The sequence below is a fragment of the Hemitrygon akajei genome, chromosome 8 (genome assembly GCF_048418815.1).
Source record: "Hemitrygon akajei chromosome 8, sHemAka1.3, whole genome shotgun sequence".
NCBI lineage: Eukaryota > Metazoa > Chordata > Chondrichthyes > Myliobatiformes > Dasyatidae > Hemitrygon > Hemitrygon akajei.
Genome location: NC_133131.1, coordinates 19,689,824 through 19,707,054, shown reverse-complemented (window position 1 = coordinate 19,707,054; position 17,231 = coordinate 19,689,824). Strand labels below are relative to the sequence as shown.

General features: G+C 40.7%; 1 protein-coding gene across 9 annotated transcripts in view; it reads left to right on the top strand.

Moving 5' to 3' along the window:
• Positions 1–17,231, top strand: part of git1 (G protein-coupled receptor kinase interacting ArfGAP 1) — a 235,784-nt gene that overhangs the window by 123,642 nt on the left and 94,911 nt on the right. For all 9 annotated transcript variants that reach the window (XM_073053392.1, XM_073053390.1, XM_073053393.1 and 6 more), the window contains exons 3-5: positions 1,604–1,716; positions 2,159–2,264; positions 15,131–15,217. In XM_073053392.1, the coding sequence (XP_072909493.1) occupies positions 1,604–1,716; positions 2,159–2,264; positions 15,131–15,217 (306 nt within the window). The remainder of the gene's footprint in view (positions 1–1,603; positions 1,717–2,158; positions 2,265–15,130; positions 15,218–17,231) is intronic.

The window sequence follows — 17,231 nt, the reverse complement described above, 5'->3', positions numbered from 1 at the left end:
CAAAGCTCTAGATAACTGGCCTTGCATCAGTCAGTGAAAATGAACTTAGAAAATTATACTTAGAAATGTGCTTTTCAGGTTTTTTAACAATACTAGTGATCAGTTGGCAATAAAAAGATTGGCACATTTTTAACTGATTTCTAGAAAGGTGCTTCATCAAGCTTGCTGTTCAATGATAAGTTGGTCACATGGACCACATGTTGAAAAACTGATAATCTGAAAGAAAAAATTCTTGAAGTACTCAGCAGGTCAGGCTGTATCTGTAGAAAGGAAGCAGTTAACTTTGAGTTTGATGTCTCTTCATGCTGGGAAAGTGAAAGACAAGTTAGATTTACATTAGAGAAGGTGGGAGAGAGATGGATTGAGTGAAGCGAGTGTTTCTGATGAGAGTGAGGCTGAAATTGCCCAGGTGATCATGTTTGTATTTCTGGTTAAAAGACTAACAGGGATTGTTTGAAGAACCATGAGCAAAGGAACATAATAAAGTTTTAAAATGCAAGCCAGAGATGAACTGGAAACCAGAAGTAAAATACTGAAATAACCCAATAGACCAAGCAGTGCCTTTGAGTGAGAAAGGTTCAATCTAGTATTACAGATGGCTAACCTTGCAACTGAAATGGCTATCCTTTACAGCAAAAAGATCTATTACAGTGTTGTTCAGATTTTTTTTAATGCAACACTGACTCATTTTGGACACATGCTGATAAAAAGCTGACGTGCTGTTCAAGCCTTATGTCAGGCCTAATTAAAACAATGCAAGAAATCATAGGTCAGAATGGAATGAAACTGAAACTTAGTCACCACTGAAGTCTGAAGATGACTGCTCAACTAAATGATCGTCTAATCTCTCTTTGCTGCCTGCAGTGTAAAGAAGACCACATCATGAGCACAAATGGAATGCACAACCAGGTGGAAATCCCTTGACCTTTGGATCTTTAGTTAGTGGGAAGCACTGAAGTGAAAGCAGATTTTGTAGCCTCTGCAGTTATAAGGGAAAGTTATGGTAAGGAAAAAGACTGGTAGAGAAAGAGGAGTTGGGACAGGAAACTGCAGAAGGAACTATTATTTTGAGAGGCGGAATAATGTGAGTAGTGGTGAAGGTGGAGGGCAATGTGAATGAAGAGTTGTTGTGAAGGCTAATGAATGCAAATTGATGGCCAGGGTAACCTTTGAAGGGTCTGTTTCTGTGCTACAGTGCTCTATAACGACTATCCATGCTATGACTTAGGTGAGAGAAGAGTGGAATAAATATTCGGGAAATGGAGTCCCAATCAAGGATTCTTGCAATTGTGGTATAGGAGAAGCCATTGTTATGAAAGCAGAAGGCAGCTCAGACACTTTTGTGTAAAGTCTTGTAATCAGAGTGGAGGTGGAGAAATTGAGAAGTGGAAGCTTACAAGGAGCAGAGTTGGAGGCAGTACAGTTGAGATGGTTGCGATATCTTGAGTGTATGCAGTCGATATTGGTCATTGACTAATTCTGTGATTGTGGATTGGAAAATCCAATAAGGGAAGGTAAAAATTGGCAATGCCAATGTGAAAGTAGGATTTTGTATTGTTTAGAAGTTGTTTTAAATGAGTGTCCTCATCTTATTTCCTCTTAGATGGTACAGACCCTAGCAAGCAATGGAGCCAATTCAATCTGGGAACACTCTCTACTTGATCCAGCCCAAGTACAAAGTGGAAGGCGCAAACCAAACCCTCAGGATAAAGTGCAGTAAGTACTGTTCGCCTTAAGTACAGCAGTGCAGTATTGAAACTGAATGTATTCAGACCATCTGGGCAATGGCATGTCATGATAATACCAGACTGGCATTACAGAAACTGTAATGAAAGCATTCTTGGGGAATGAAGGATGCTGCTTGGTCAACATTCAGATACCTTTGAGAGTTAAGATCTCGTTATTGCATCTCATTCTTTGGAGGTTCTTACTGTTTGGGAATAACAATATTTAAAATGTAATTACTGACAAAAATAGGTTCTCCTTTAAATAGATCTTTAAAGTATAAAATCCTTGTTAAATTCGTGCCAAATGTTTATTGTCATGAAAGGAGCTGACGTTGCAACTGATTATGTGGAATTGCTGATAGGGCTTGCAGAGACTGCAGTGATTAAAGTACTAAAATGTGCCTTTGTTTGGTTTCTTTAAAAATCTCCAGTCCTACCAAGGCGGAATTCATAAGAGCCAAATATCAGATGTTGGCATTTGTGCACAAACTGCCGTGTCGAGATGATGATGGTGTTACCACAAAGGATCTTAGTAAGGTGAGATGATGAAAACAAAGATATTGAGGTTCTAATCAGCAGTTTTGGCTAAGTTTGAATATTTAGAGACTAACATTAGATATCATTACATCAAAAATGAATTTTAAGAATTCCCTAAAGTTGTTTTTTCAGATGTCTGTGGTTGCAGACTTTAGTGAATGACTATGTATGAAAATCGTTCTGTAAATTTGCACATTCAGTCATCAGTGAAGATGCCACCATTTAAGGGGTGATTGTTTGCATGTAGCTCCGATGGGAATCACCAAATTTTCGCATTTAGGACTACTACCTGAAATCCAGTCACAAGCGTGGGTACCTCAGTAAGCAGCATTGCTTTAAAATGTCTTTAGAAAATCTTATCGAAACCCAATATCACCCAACCCACTTGAGTTGGGAGTGCGGTTCCCCTTTAAGAAGATGTAAGTGGGGGCAGTGCGTCCGTCTGCAAGTACAATTGAAACACAGAGGCTTTAGAACCCTACTTCTGACTACCCTGCTGGCAAATGTATAGTCTCTGGAAAATAAAATTAAAAATCTGAGCAAGATTGCTGTAGCAGAGGGACATCAGGGACTGCTGTGTACTTTACTTCATGGAAACATGGCTGTTCCCCACCATTTTGAATGCAGCACCAATGGCTTCTCAATTCTCTGCAAAGAGGGCAGCTGAGTCTTTTAAACACTGAGGAGATGGTGTATGCTTTGTTTAATTCATCGTGATACAGAACTATGGCGGTTTTGTTTCAGTCCTGCTCAGCTGACTTGGAACATCTAGTGGGCAAATCTTGACCCTTCGGGTTTGCCAAAACTGCTTTCTGCCATCCTGGTAGCAGTGTACGTTCCATCTCTGGCAAACGTCAGGCAGGCACTGAGCAATGTAATCAGCAGGCATGAAACTGTGAACCCAGATGCCTTCCTTATCACTGCAGGAGATTTCAATCAGGCCAGTCTGAACAACTGCAACCAACATCAAACTGTGGAACCAGAGGAGCCAACACACTTGACGACTGTTATACAAACATCCAGAACACTTACCATGCTACCCCATGCCCACACTATCATCTGGCTATACTTCTACTATAGGCAGAGACTAAAGACCACAGCATCAGTGGTGAGGACCAAGAAAGTATGGTCAAGGGAGGAGGAGGAGCCGGCTGGACTGCTTTGAGTTGGTAGACTGGACAATATTTAAGGATTCATCTTTAAGACTGAATGAATACATCACTGTTGTCACTGACTTCAAGACCTGTGTGGATGAATCTGTGTCTTCAAGAAAGTACCGGTCATGCTCAAAAGAAAAGCTGTAGATGAACCAGGAGATTTGTAGTCTGTTGAAGGCTAAATCTGCGGCACTCAAGACCAGTGATCCAGAGCTATACAAGAAGTCCAGGTATGACTGGCTTTGGAGGTGGTGCAGAGGAGGTTGATTCCAGAAATTAGGGGGTTAGACTATGACGAGAGATTGAGACACCTGGAACTATACTCACTCAAATTCAGAAGAATGAGAGGAGATCCTATAGAAACATATAAATGTTTTTTTTAAATTGTTTCCACTTGTAGGTGAGACCAGAACCAGGGAGCATTGCCTCAAGATTTGGGGGAAGTAAACTTAGGATGGAGATGAGGAGGAGCTGCTTTTCCCCAATTGTGGTGAATCTGGAATTCACTGCCTGGTGAAGTAGTTGAGGCTACCTCAGTGAATATATTTATGACAAGGTTGGATAGATTTTTGCATTGTAGGGGAATTAAAGGGTTATGGGGAAAAGGCACGTAGATGGAGATGAGTCCATGGTCAGATTAACTGTGACCTTACTAGTTCTATTAGCCTATTATGCTCCTATTTCTTGTGTTCTTATGATATACGGTAGGCTATTTTAAGGGCAAGAAAACAATTCAGATTGAGGTTAAAGACGAAATTGGATGCATGTTAGCTTTGGGAGGGTTTGAAAGCCACTACTTCCTACAAGGTGAAACCTAACATCATTAATGGCTGTGATGCTTCACTCCAGATGAGCTCAGCACCCTTTTATGCACACTTTGAAAGGGAGAATAAAACTACAACAGTATGAATCCCTTTAGCATCTGGTGATCCTGTGATCTCGGTCTCGGAGCCCGACACCAGAACAAGTTTCAAGAGGGTGAACTCTCGCTAGGCATCAGGCCCTGATGGTGTACCTAGTGGGGCTGTGAATACCTGTGCCAGACAACTGGCAGAAATGTTCAAGGACATCTTTTATCTCTCATTGTTGCACTTGGAGCTTCCCACCTGCTTCACAAGGGCAACATTCATACAAGTGCCCAAGAAAAGCAGGGTGAACTGCCTCAACGAATATTGCCCAGTGACATTTACATCTATTGTGAAGAAGTGCTTTGAGAGGTTGTTCATGGTTGGAATTGACTGCTGTCTAAGCAAGGACCTGGACCTGCTGCAATCTGGCCATCACCACAGTAGGTTTACAGAAGATACAATCTCACTGGCCTTGAGTTACCTGGACAATAATGATATCTATGACTGGCTGCCATTTATTTACTACAGCTCAGTGTTCAACACAATCATACCCTCAGTTCTTATCAACAAGCTCCAAAACCTGAGTCTCTGTACCTTTCTCTGCAACTGGATCCTTGACTTCTTCACCAGGAGACCACAGTCTCTGTGGATCAGAAATAACATCTCTTCACTGACAATCATCACTAGCGTGCCTCAAAGACATGTGCTTAGCCCACTGCTCTACTCTCTCTGCACCCACAATTGTATGGCTATGCGCAGCTCAAATGCCATCTATAAATTTGCAGAAGATACAACTCAGCTGGTTGAGTTTGTCCTAACAGCCTTGCAGTCAATGTCAGTAAGACCAAAGAATTGATTGTGGATATCAGCAACTGTAAATCGATGGAACACAAAGGAATCATCGAGGGTTGAGAAGTGGAAAGGGTGAACAGTTTCAACTTCCCGGGTGTCAACATCTTTGAAGATCTATCTTGGACCCAATATATTGATGGCACGACATGACCTGGGCATTCTGGGTATGACAGTGGCTATATTTTATTGAGTTTTGAGGAGAATTGGTATGTCATTAATTTCTATAGATGTACCATGGGGAGCATTCTAACTGGTTGCATCACCATCTGGTATGACGGGGCCACTGCACAGGATCAGAAAAAGCTGCAGTAAGTGGTAAACACTGCCATCTCCATCATGGCCACTAGCCTCTCCGGACTAGATGATGCCTCAGAGAGAGAGTTTCCATTATTAAGGACCCCAATCACCCAGGCCATGTCCTCTTCTTCTCATTGCTACCATCGAGGAGGTGGTACAGGAACTTTAAAGACATACTCAATGTTTTGAGTACAGCTTCTTACCTTCTGCCAGGAGATTTCTGAATGGACAATGAGCCCTCAGTATTTTTTGTTTATTTTCTTTTTTGCACCAAATTTGATTTTGTGTGTGTTATAATTTATACTTTTTATTAATATGTATTGCAATGAACTGCTGCCACAAAACAACAAATTTCACAACATCTGCCAGTGATATTAAATCTGATTCTGAGCTTTTATCTGCACCGAATCTAACTTAACCAGTTCCTATGTCATTCAAATGCTTGCTGGCTTTATCCAATGCCCAATTTGGCTATCTTGAATTCCATAAGTATAGAGAACAGTCAGATTTTATGTAAAATGCTTATTCTTACCTTATTACTATGTAAAGCTTAAAAAGATAAATTTGCTGAAATTTTGTAATAGTAAATTAATTTTAATTGTATCCTGTACCCATCTTTTCATGTAACCAGCATTTAACAGTGCATGCTACTAAAAGATCTTTTATAAGATGCATTTCAGTTCTAGTTTAACATGATGGATTTGGTGATTTAAATATACACTGTATTTGTTTTGGGTGCAGCTTTGCCCCTCTGTTATCTAAAACCAATGGACAATGAATTCATGAACACTACCATGAACACTCATAAACAATAACAATAGGGTTGTTGTGATGGGAGAGTCTAACTGTCCTAAAATTAATTGGTATCTCCTTAGAGCAAGGGGATTAGATAGGGTGGAGTTTGTTAGGTGTGCTCAGGAAGGTTTCCTGACACAATTTGTAGATAACTAGAGGAGAGGCTATACTTGAACTGGTATTGGGAAATGAACCTGGTCAGGTGTCAGATCTCTTGGTGGGGAGCATTTTGGAGGTAGTAACCACAACTCGTATCTCCTTCACCATAGCACTGGAGAGAGATAGGAGCAGACAATTTGGGAAAACATTTAATTGGGGTATGGGAAATATGGTGCTATTAGGCAGGAACTTGGGGGAAATGCATGACAGAAACGTGGCAAATATTCAGGGAACATTTGCGTGGAGTTCTGCATAGGTATGTTCCATTGAGGCAGGGAAAGGATGGTAGGATTAAAGAACCATGGTGTATAAAGGATATAGAAAATATAGTTAAGAAAAGAAAAGCTTATGAAAGGTTCAAGTAATTAGGTACTGTTAGAGCTCGAGAAAATTACAAGGTTTCTAGGAAGGAGCTTAAGAATGGAATTAGGACAGCCAGAAGAGGCCATGAAGAGGTCTTGGTGAGCAGGATTAAGGAAAACCCCAAGGTATTGTACAAGTATATGAAGAGCAAGAGGATGAGCTGTGTGAGAACAGGACCAATCAGGTGCGATAGTGGAAATGTGTGCCTGAAGTTAGAGGAGGTAGTGGAGGTACTTAATGAATACTTGCTTCAGTAGTCACCAGGGAAAAAGACATTGGCAATTGTGGGGATGACTTACATTGGGCTGAAATGCTTCAGCATGTAGACTTTAAGGAAGAAGATGTGATGGAGCTTTTGAAAAGCATTAAGTTAGATAAGTCACCGGAACTGAATGAGATGTACCCCAGGCTACTGGAGGAAGCAAGGGAGGAGATTGCTGAGCTTCTTGCGATAATCTTTGCGTCTTCAATAGGGACAGGAGAAGTACCTGAGGATTGAAGGGTTGCAAATGTAGTTCCCTTGTTCAAGAAAGGGAGTAGAGATAACCCAGGAAGTTTTAGACCAGTGAGTCTGACTTCAATGGTGGGCAAGTTTTTGAAGATCCTGAGAGGCAGGATTTATGAGCATTTGGAGAGACGTAATCTGATTAGGGATCGTCAGCACGGCTTCTTCAAGGGCAGGTCATGCCTTATGAGCCTGTTTGAGTTCTTTGAGGATGTAACATAAAACATTGAAGATAGAGCAGTGGATGTAGTGTATATGGATTTCAGTAATGCATTTGATAAGGTTCCCCATGCAAGGCTCCTTCAGAAAGTAAGGAGGGATGGGATCCAAGGCGACCTTGCTTTGTGGATCCAGAATTGGCTTGCCCACAGAAGGCAAAGGGTAGTTGTAGATGGAAGTCGGTGACTAGTGGTGTTCTGCAGGGATCTGTTCTGGGACCCCTCCTCTTTGTGATTTTTATAATTGACCTGGATGAAGAAGTAGAAAAGTGGGTTAGTAAGTTTGTTGATGACACAAAGATTGAGCATGTGGTGGATAGTCTGGAGGGTTGTCAGAGGTTATAGTAGAACGTTGATAGGATGCAGAACTGGGCTGAGAAGTAGCAGATGGACTTCAACCCAGGTGAGTGTGAAGTGGTTCATTTTGGCAGGTCAAATTTGAAAACAATATAATATTAGTGGTAAGACTCTTGGCAGGGAGTAGGATCTGAGAGATCTTGGGGTCTGTGTCCATAGGACACTCAAAGCTGCTGTGCAGGTTGACAGTGTTAAGGCATATGGTGTGTTGATATTCATCAACCATGGCATTGAGTTCAAGAGCCGCAAGGTAATGTTACAGCTATGTAACATCTTGGTCAGACCCCACTTGGAGAATTGTGTTCATTTCTGGTCACCTCACTACAGGAAGGATGTGGTAACTATAGAGAGAGTGCAGAGGCAATACAAGGATGTTGCCTGGATTTGAGGGTGTACCTTATGAGAATAGGTTGAGTGAACTTGGCCTTTTCTCTTTGGAGCGATGGAGGATGAGAGGTGACCTGATAGAGGTGTATAAGATGATGAGGGGCCTTGGTCATATGGATAACCAGAGGCTTTTTCCCAGGGCTGAAATGGCTAACGTGAAGGGGCATAGTTTTAAGGCGCTTGGAAACAGGTACTGATGGGATGTCAGGGGTAAGTTTTTCACTCAGAATGGTGAGTGCGTGGAATGCACTGCTGGCAGCAGATGCAATACAAATAGTCAATACAATAGTCTTTTGAGAGACTTTTAGATAGGGACATGGAACTTAGAAAAATAGAGGGCTATGTGCTAGGGAAATTCTAAGCAGTTTCTAGAGTAGTTTACATGGTCAGCACAACATTGTGGGCCGAAGGGCTTGTCATGTGCTGTGGATTTCTATGTTCTATGTACCTCAGTAGCAAAGCCAATGCAATTTTTCCAGTGGGCGATTTCTTGTGCTTTAGCATTCAGAGCAAATCAAAAGGCAATAATGTTGAATATATCCAAAAATTTGTAATCTTTAAGCAAATGTTAAAGCAACTGATACTACATAAGCGAGAGATTCTGCAGATGCTGGAAATCCAAAGCAGTGACACACAAGATGCTGGAGGAACTCAGCAGGTTAGGCAGCCTCCATGGAAATGATAAACAGTCCATGTTATGGGCCAAGACCCTTCTTCAGAACTGGAAAGGAAGGGGGAAGGTGCTAGAATAACAAGGTTGTGGGTGGGTAAGGAGGATAATCTGAGGCGAAAAGGGATTTGGAATCCCCTGAAGGGTAATTTGCAGGTTGAGTCTATGGTGAGGAAGGCAAATGCACTGTTAACATTCATTTCAAGACGACTAGAATATAAAAGAAAGGATGTAATGTTGAGACTTTGTAAAGCACTGATGAGACGTCACCTAGAGTATTGTGAGCAGTTTTGGGCCACTTATTGTAGAAAGGTTGTGCTGAAACTGGAGAGAGTTCAAAGGAGGTTCACAAAAATGATTCCAGGATTAAATGGCTTGTCATATGAAGAGCGTTTGATGGCTCTGAGCCTGTATTCACTGGAATTTAGAAGAAAGAAGGGTGCCCTAATTGAAACCTATCAAATGGTGAAATGTGGAGAGGATGTTTCCTATGGTGGGAGTGTCTAAGACCAGAGGACACGGCTTCCAAATAGAGGGGTGTCCTTTTAGAATGGAGATGGAGGAATTTCTTCAGCCAGAGACTGGTGAATCTATGGCATTCGTTGCCACAGGCAACTGTGGAGGCCAAGTCTTTATGGATATAGAAGGCAGAGGTTGATAGATTCTTGATTTGTCAGGGATATGAGGGGAAAGCAGGAGATGGGGTAAGAGGAAAATTGTATCAGCCATGATGAAATGGTGGAGCAGACTTGATGAGCCAAATGGCCTAATTCTGTTCCTTATATCTTATGGCCTTGTAGCTAGAAGGTGATGGGTGAAGCCAAGTGGGTAGTAAAGGTTAAGGGCTGGATCAGAAGGAATCTTGCAGGAGAAGAGAGTGGACCATGGGAGAGAGCGAAGAAGGTGAGATGAGGTTAGAGGCTAGAGTGGGAATAGAAGAAGAGGGGAGTGGGAGGGAAAAATGTTCCCACAGACACTACAGCTTGGCTCAGCTAACATTGCAGTGCAACTCAAGCTGCTGAGCTAGGTGAGAATATTGAAATGGGTGTATTGAATATTAGGAGTAATACTTAGAGAAAACAATGTTGAACTATTCTCTACTTGAGTAGTTGTGCACAACTGGAGTTGCATAAACATCTACTTAAAAAGTGCAATGACCGAATATCATCTGGATGTGATTTTGAAGTGTTATTGACGCCATCAATGCATTTTGGGAAATGGAAAATTAGAAGATAAATAAATCATTTTGAGTGTATATTTAGTTTTGTTTAATAGGTCAAGGATAAAGATATAACACATCAACATGCTACATATGTTGTGTTTCCCTGAAGCTATTGGACTAGCATTCTATAGTTGCCAGCTGATCTTGATGAAACTGAAATGATTTATGACATTAACATTTATCTCCTTATATATTTAAATTTCTTCTTAAGGAATTTGGAAAAAGGCTTTTTTTTTAAAAAAAACTCAAGATTGGAAACATAAATATTACAGGCTATATCATCCCCTGGAGCACGCTGTGGAAAATTGCATTGTCATTCTGCACAGGCTAATAATGACAGCGTGCTTTGCTGAGTGTTGCACATCTCATTAAAATGTCATTACACAGTAATTAGAATATCTTGAGACCAATTTGTGAGGCACAGAAAAATACATTCATTTATTGGGGTAGATTTTAAATAGTTGCTGAGTTAAATAGGATATGTGCATAGGTTTAAAATAATGTAAATGTGATAATTTTTTTCAATTCTCTAAAGCTAATCTAAATGCATGAGTAAGAAATGCTACCCCTTATTCAAAAAGTTATTATGCACTTTCTGTTTGGAAAATTAAATATTAACAAATGATTTTTTAAAATTCTCAAACTTAATTTAAAATCCCTCCAGGGTTTTAATCCTTATTTTTATAAGCTTAGCCTTCCTTACTTATTTAATTCTGCCCTTTTAAGTCTCCTTGAATTTAATTGGTTCACTGTTGAATGTGGTACCTTTTATATTAGCGAGAATGGTAGAAGTGATATTCTTTCCTGTAAACTTCTTTCCCTCTATACTGTCCTATCTCTTTGAACAAGTCTTAAGCTTAATGTCTCCTTGGCACTAATCTTCCTTTTCATGTTTCTGAAGAACCTTGAGGTTTTTGTTATGAATGCTGTAGAAATGGAAATATTCTTTGAAGGAGATTAACTTACAGATGGTACAGAACAATGCAATTGCAGAAAAAGTCTCTCTCCTGTTCCTTCCTATATTTACCATGGGCCAGGATTTGAATACATTCTATTATATCCAGGGACGTAAATTGGGGAACCATTCCATCGAGCACCTCCATTCCATCCACCACAAGTGGTACTGCCCGATGCCCAAACATTTTATTTCCAAGTCCCATTCCCATTCCAACGTGTTGGTTCATGGCCTCTTCTTGTATCAAGATGAGGCCATCCTCAAGGTGAAGGAGCAACGCCTCGTATTCTACCTGGGTAGCCTCCAACCTGGTGGCACGAACATCGATTTTTCCTTCTGCTTCCCCTCCCCTCTTCTGTTCATCACTCTGGCCTTTTACCTCTTTTTACCTGCCCATCACTTCCTCCTCCTCCTTTCCTATTGGATTCCTCCTTCTCCAGCTCTTTACCTTTCACATCCACCTGGCTCCTTCACCTTGAGGATGGCTTCCCTGGGTGTAGTATATTAGTTACAGCGTGCTGTTATGTTGCTGCTCAGAGTGAATCTCAATAAAGATCATAGTATCTTTTTTGCATTTTCTTGGCAAATGCACAAGTTCAGGAGGAGGTGGATGAGATGACTGTCCAGATCACAGCATATGGAGGGGCAGACATTCTGTTGCCGTGGAAGGATCTGATAGGGAAACCTTTTTTTACTGCAAGCCAAACGAGGTCTTAATACTGATTTGTGACTTTGGAGATGAGGCCATCTGTCAAATGACACTGATGATCTGTTAAAGGAAGCCAAGCCACAGGAACTTTAAAAGCAAAGAGTTTGTGCTGGAATGCTATACAGGACTAGAGTCGAAGCACTGAAACTGGCCATTTAGCCTATCTAATCATTGACAACCTGATCCTCTGCCCAGTCCCATCTACCTGCATTCTTTCAAACCCTTCCATCCATGTACCTCTTCACACTTACCACTTAACTATAAAATTGAATCGACATCTGCCTCTGGCAGCCCACTCTTTAGTCACACACTGAGTGAAGAAGTTCTCTGTTTCCCATTACTCTTTCTAGTTCTAATCTCACCCAACCTGAAGGAAAAAAGACTGCATGCATACACCCTATCTAAACTCTGAATTTTGTATGCCTCCTATAAGATCTCATTCTCTTACACTTCATGAATAAATATCTAACCTATTCAGCCTTTCCCTATAACTCATCCCCTGAAGTCCTGCCAACATCCCTGTAAAATTTCTCTCACTCTTCCAAACTTATTGATATCTTTCCTCTAGATAGGCAACAAGGTCTGCACTTAATATTCTAAATCTAGCCTCGACAAAGTCTCTTACAACTCATAACATCCCACCTCCTTAATAAGGTCGATGTACTACAAGCTCTCTTTACAAACCTATCTACCTGTGCTGCCACTTGCAAGGAATTATGGATCTGTATTCCCAGTTCCCTTTGTTCTACAGCACTCCTCAGAACCCTACCATTTACTGTGGAAGTCTTATCCTGGTTTGTCCACTCAAAGTGCAATTCCCCACACTTGTCGTCATTAAATTCCATCTGCCATTTTTCAGTCAATTTTCCCAGCTGATCCATAATGGCTAGTTGGGTTTATATACTGCATACAGCTCTGGTCACAACTTTAGAGGAATGGTGTGATTCTGCCACAATGTGTGCTGAGAAGATTCACATGAATGTTGGCCTGTTAAAGTATGCAGAGATACTTGCTTTGGAACAGAGGTTGAGAGGAGATCTAATTGAGATGAATAACATTTAGTAAGTAACAGATAAAAACACAAAATGCTGGCAGAACTCAGCAGGCCAGACAGCATCCATGGGAGGAGGTAGTGACGACGTTTCGGGTCGAAACCCAAGGTTTCAGCCCGAAACATCATCACTACCTCCTCCCATAGATGCTGTCTGGCCTGCTGGGTTCTACCAGCATTTTGTGTTTTTATTTATTTCCAGCATCTGCAGATTCACTCGTGTTGCCTAGTAAGTAACAGAGTCCATTTTCCTTGGCACAATGGTCATTTAACATAAGGGGAGATTGTGGGGTGAGTTGGAGACAGTTCCTTGTGGGCTTTTTGCACCAGGTTTAAACAGCAATCGGGGCTTCTCTGAGCATTAGGAGATCGCGGAGTAATTTGTACTTGTGGACTTTAACGTGCCAGTTTTAACATGAACATTGGACCTTTTGGAACTTTTCAGCGGGCTGCAATCTTAACAATCTTTTGTGCACTCAGCAAGAACCAATGAAAAGAAGCAGAGTATAAGCGGAGCATTAGGCTTGGGTGAGAACAGGGAGTGGCCAGAACTTCAAGCTTGAGAAGTTAAGAGGTATAGCAAGTGTAGGCAGGATGGCAGTTCAGCCAGTGAATGCTCTTCCTGTGAGACATGGGATTTCAGGGTATCTGACAGTCTCCTGGATGACTACATCTGCAGGAAGTGCGTCCAACTGCTGCTCCTGACTAACAAGGTCAAGGAGCTGGAGCTAGGTGAGCTGAAAGGTTGGAAGGGGCAGAAAGTCGTGTTAGATTTAAACACATGCAAAGAGCACTTAAAGGCTTTGCCTACAATACTCTGCCCCAAGAATTTGAAGGTAGGAATAGGCTGGTGGCTCCTTCAACTGGCATGGACTTGTTTGACCAAATGGCTGCCACTCATACTGTAAATTTGTTCTGATTCTATGAATGTTTTTAAAATTCTTACCCATGTTTTATCTGGTTCTCAACAACATAATACAGATAAGATTGTACAATCTTATATGTATATAATAGCTAAAATCACAATAATGAGGGAGTCCTAAAAGGCATAAGTAGAAATTGCGCTAAGGAAATAAAGTTACTCAAGTTATTAGCATTCGTGATGAAATATGCCAGGGAACGTACTTTCTCAAAAGAAACTTGAAAATCATCTGAATCAGGTTTATTATCACTGAGGTATGTCGTAAAATAATTTTTGGCAGCAGTACAGTGCAAGACAAAATTACAATAAAAATGCAAAAGAGGAACAGTGGTGTAACTAAATTATAAATCTCATTAGACCACAATGAATATGCAAGTGTTAGTATTAAAGACTTCTGAAAATAAGAAATGTTTGCATTTCTAGCAATCTATGTTGAGGTCCATTTTTCTATATTTGACCACATTAATTCTTGGTAAAATATATTAATTTAAGCCTATTTTGCTGTCTACAATTAACACATTTTCCCTGATTTTTATAAGAAGTTTCAAATCTCCATATTTACATCAGAGTAACACCAGAGGATAATTAAAACTGTCAAGAGGATCCCTCTGCTCCCCACCCCCCATCTGTGACATCTACCAGGAGCATTGCATGTGAAAGGCCCAAAGCATTGTTGAGGACCTTACCAACCATCCCAAAATTTCGCTGACCCACTACTATCAGTATGGAGGTACAGAAGCATCAGGACTTGGGCTGCCAGACTGGATAACAGCTTCTTCCCTCAGGCTGTGAGACTGATACCCTGCCTCCACCGACATCTTGATACTAGGACAGCTATCTGTTTATCTGTGCTACACACTAGATGCATTTTGAATTATATTTTATTAAGTATAATAGTATTTTGGTTTTATGTGGTGTGTGATATATATTTTGTGGGTGCACTGTGGTTTGGGGGAACGTTGTTTCAATTTGTTGGATATATGTACAGTCTGATGACAATAAACTTGAACCAGTACTCAAGTAACATCAATGCTGCAATGGGGTGTGTTTATTAAAACCTTATTATTACAGGTACTGAAATTCTATAATAAACAATGAACATGCTCAACAAGTAAATCAGCTATGTGGAGCGAGAAACTGTTGGTATAAAAAGCAATGAAGTTACTTCAGAAATAAAAAAAATATAAAAAATCTTAAGACACTAAGAGGAAGTGAAAAGTCCCTTTGTTAATTTAAACTAACTTACCAGTCTGATGCATTATTTATAATTTGGATATATAAATTTACAAATGTATATCCTACTATAGCAGTGTATTAATATTTAACCTATCACTCTTATTTATCTGTAAAATGTCACTGAATTGTCATTATTCTAATTTGTATATTTGTCTTGCATCAGCAATTGCACTCCAGTGTACGAACAGGGAATTTGGAGACGTGTATCAGGCTACTCTCCCTGGGAGCACAGGCCAATTTCTTTCATCCGGTAAAGTTCATTGTGGAGTTTATTTTCCATAATTCATAGTATTCTGTAATATTTGTTCAGTATAAAACTGTAGTGAGTCAGTAAACACCACAAAGAGAATAATACTGAAAGATACCTTCCAACATGTTAATATTTTCTTGTTCAGGTACCGATGGTCTCTTTTGCATTTGTTTTATTTTCAATTTCATTTCAGCTGACTTTGATTTTAGAATTAGCAATAAAATCAGTACATTATTTTATATCGTCCCTTTGCTATTAGCAGCTTTTAGTCAGTAAAGGATTCAGTTCCTGGGTGCTCACTGATCATAAACAGTCCGCTCACACCATACTTAAATTGTTTGCAGAGAGCCACTTTCATTAGCCTGAGGTATCTTGGACTCCAATGGCTTGATCTGACTGATGGTAGGACTCCTGGCAGCACAGCAAGGAGCCTTGTTCCTCAACGAAACATCCTTAAAAGCTTTGACAGATCCCATCCTGCAGTTTTGCCTGCAGTCAAAATGTGTGAGGGTATTTTTTTTAATATATAAATCTTAAGGGGTGGGAGGGTAGGGGGAGAAGTAGCATCCCTCCCTCTTGTCTCCCTAATCCTTAATGGCATCCATTAGTCTCGCGAGACCATGGATCTGCGCCTGGAAAGTCTTGCTTCAAGAGTGTCCTCTCCAGGGTGCAAGACTGGGCAAGATTGTATGGAAGACTGGCAGTTGCCCAAGCAGCAAGTCTCCCCTCTCCACACCACCGATGTTGTCCAAGGGAAGAGCAAGGGCCGATACAGCTTGGCACCAGTGACGTTGCAGGAGTTGCCAGAACGAGGTTGAAGGCAACATCGGACTGCCTTAGGGACTCCAGCTCCGGATTTGTCCTCAGAGTTTACTACCGAAGCCTTTCCCATAAGTGGGTATGGCCACAAGGCAGCGGAGGTTTGAAATGAGAGTTTTCCCTCTCTTAGATGGACTGCCTTCCCAAGCTGACGAGCTCCATCTACCTGAAGCACTGGTTTTAAGGCGCCAGGACCCGTCTTCACTCCTTCTCTTGTCAATAGAAAAGTTCTGCCGGGCTTAGAGGCTAAGCCACACGAGAAGGCCAGGAGTTGGACTTGGTCGTTAGAGGCTATTTGAGGCGCATGCTGTGAGGAGCACTTTTAGGTAGTGGGAGCTTGTCCCCACTACCACTCCTCGGCTTGACAACCTTGGAACCCTCCCTAATCCACAGCCCGATTAAACCCTATCAAAATCATTGAGGTTCTTGGATCCTGCCCAGGCGTGAGATGAAAGTGATTTTCCTCAGTATGACTTGCAGGGAATCTAAACAAGCCTGGACTCTAGGGTGGAATCAGTGAACTTTGAATTTGGCATTCTAAATTTGTTATTAAATCCAGGACCTGCATGTTTGTCTGGAGATTTCTAACATGTGTTTAAATAATTGTCTGCCAGCATAAGGCAGTGCCAGGTCACTTCCTTTTCAGTAAAACATTTTCAGTATATATTTTAATTTTCAGTCAAGCAGCAGTCTTTGAGCAGTCTAGATCCAATGGCAGAATTACTCTTAGTTCATAATAAACTAAAAAAAAATAAAGTTTTATAGCAAAATAATTCAGTTGTCTTAAGTCTGCTGCAAATCAGTTGAGCTTAATTCTTGGTTTAAAGGTCAGCTCAAATCCTAATGCCAGATACATATTTTCTTACTGTCAAGTTGTGCAAGTTCCGCATCTGATTCTTCTGATTTCCTCCCATATCTCAAGGTACCAAAATTAGCAGAATAATTTAAAATTCTAAATTGAGGTATTAGTATATAAAGTTTTAGAAAATATTCTGTATGGATGTATTCAAAGTAAGTCATTCTGTTCAAAATGGAGCACCTCTGCATGTTTTATCCATATTTTGTAAGACATCTGATTTTTGAATAACAAAAAATGCCTTGCAGTGGTGAAGTTTGTAATTTTACATGCAAACTAATGGTTACTTTTGTATAGCATATTTACCATTCTTTTCTGAAAATTGCAAAAATGGTTCCA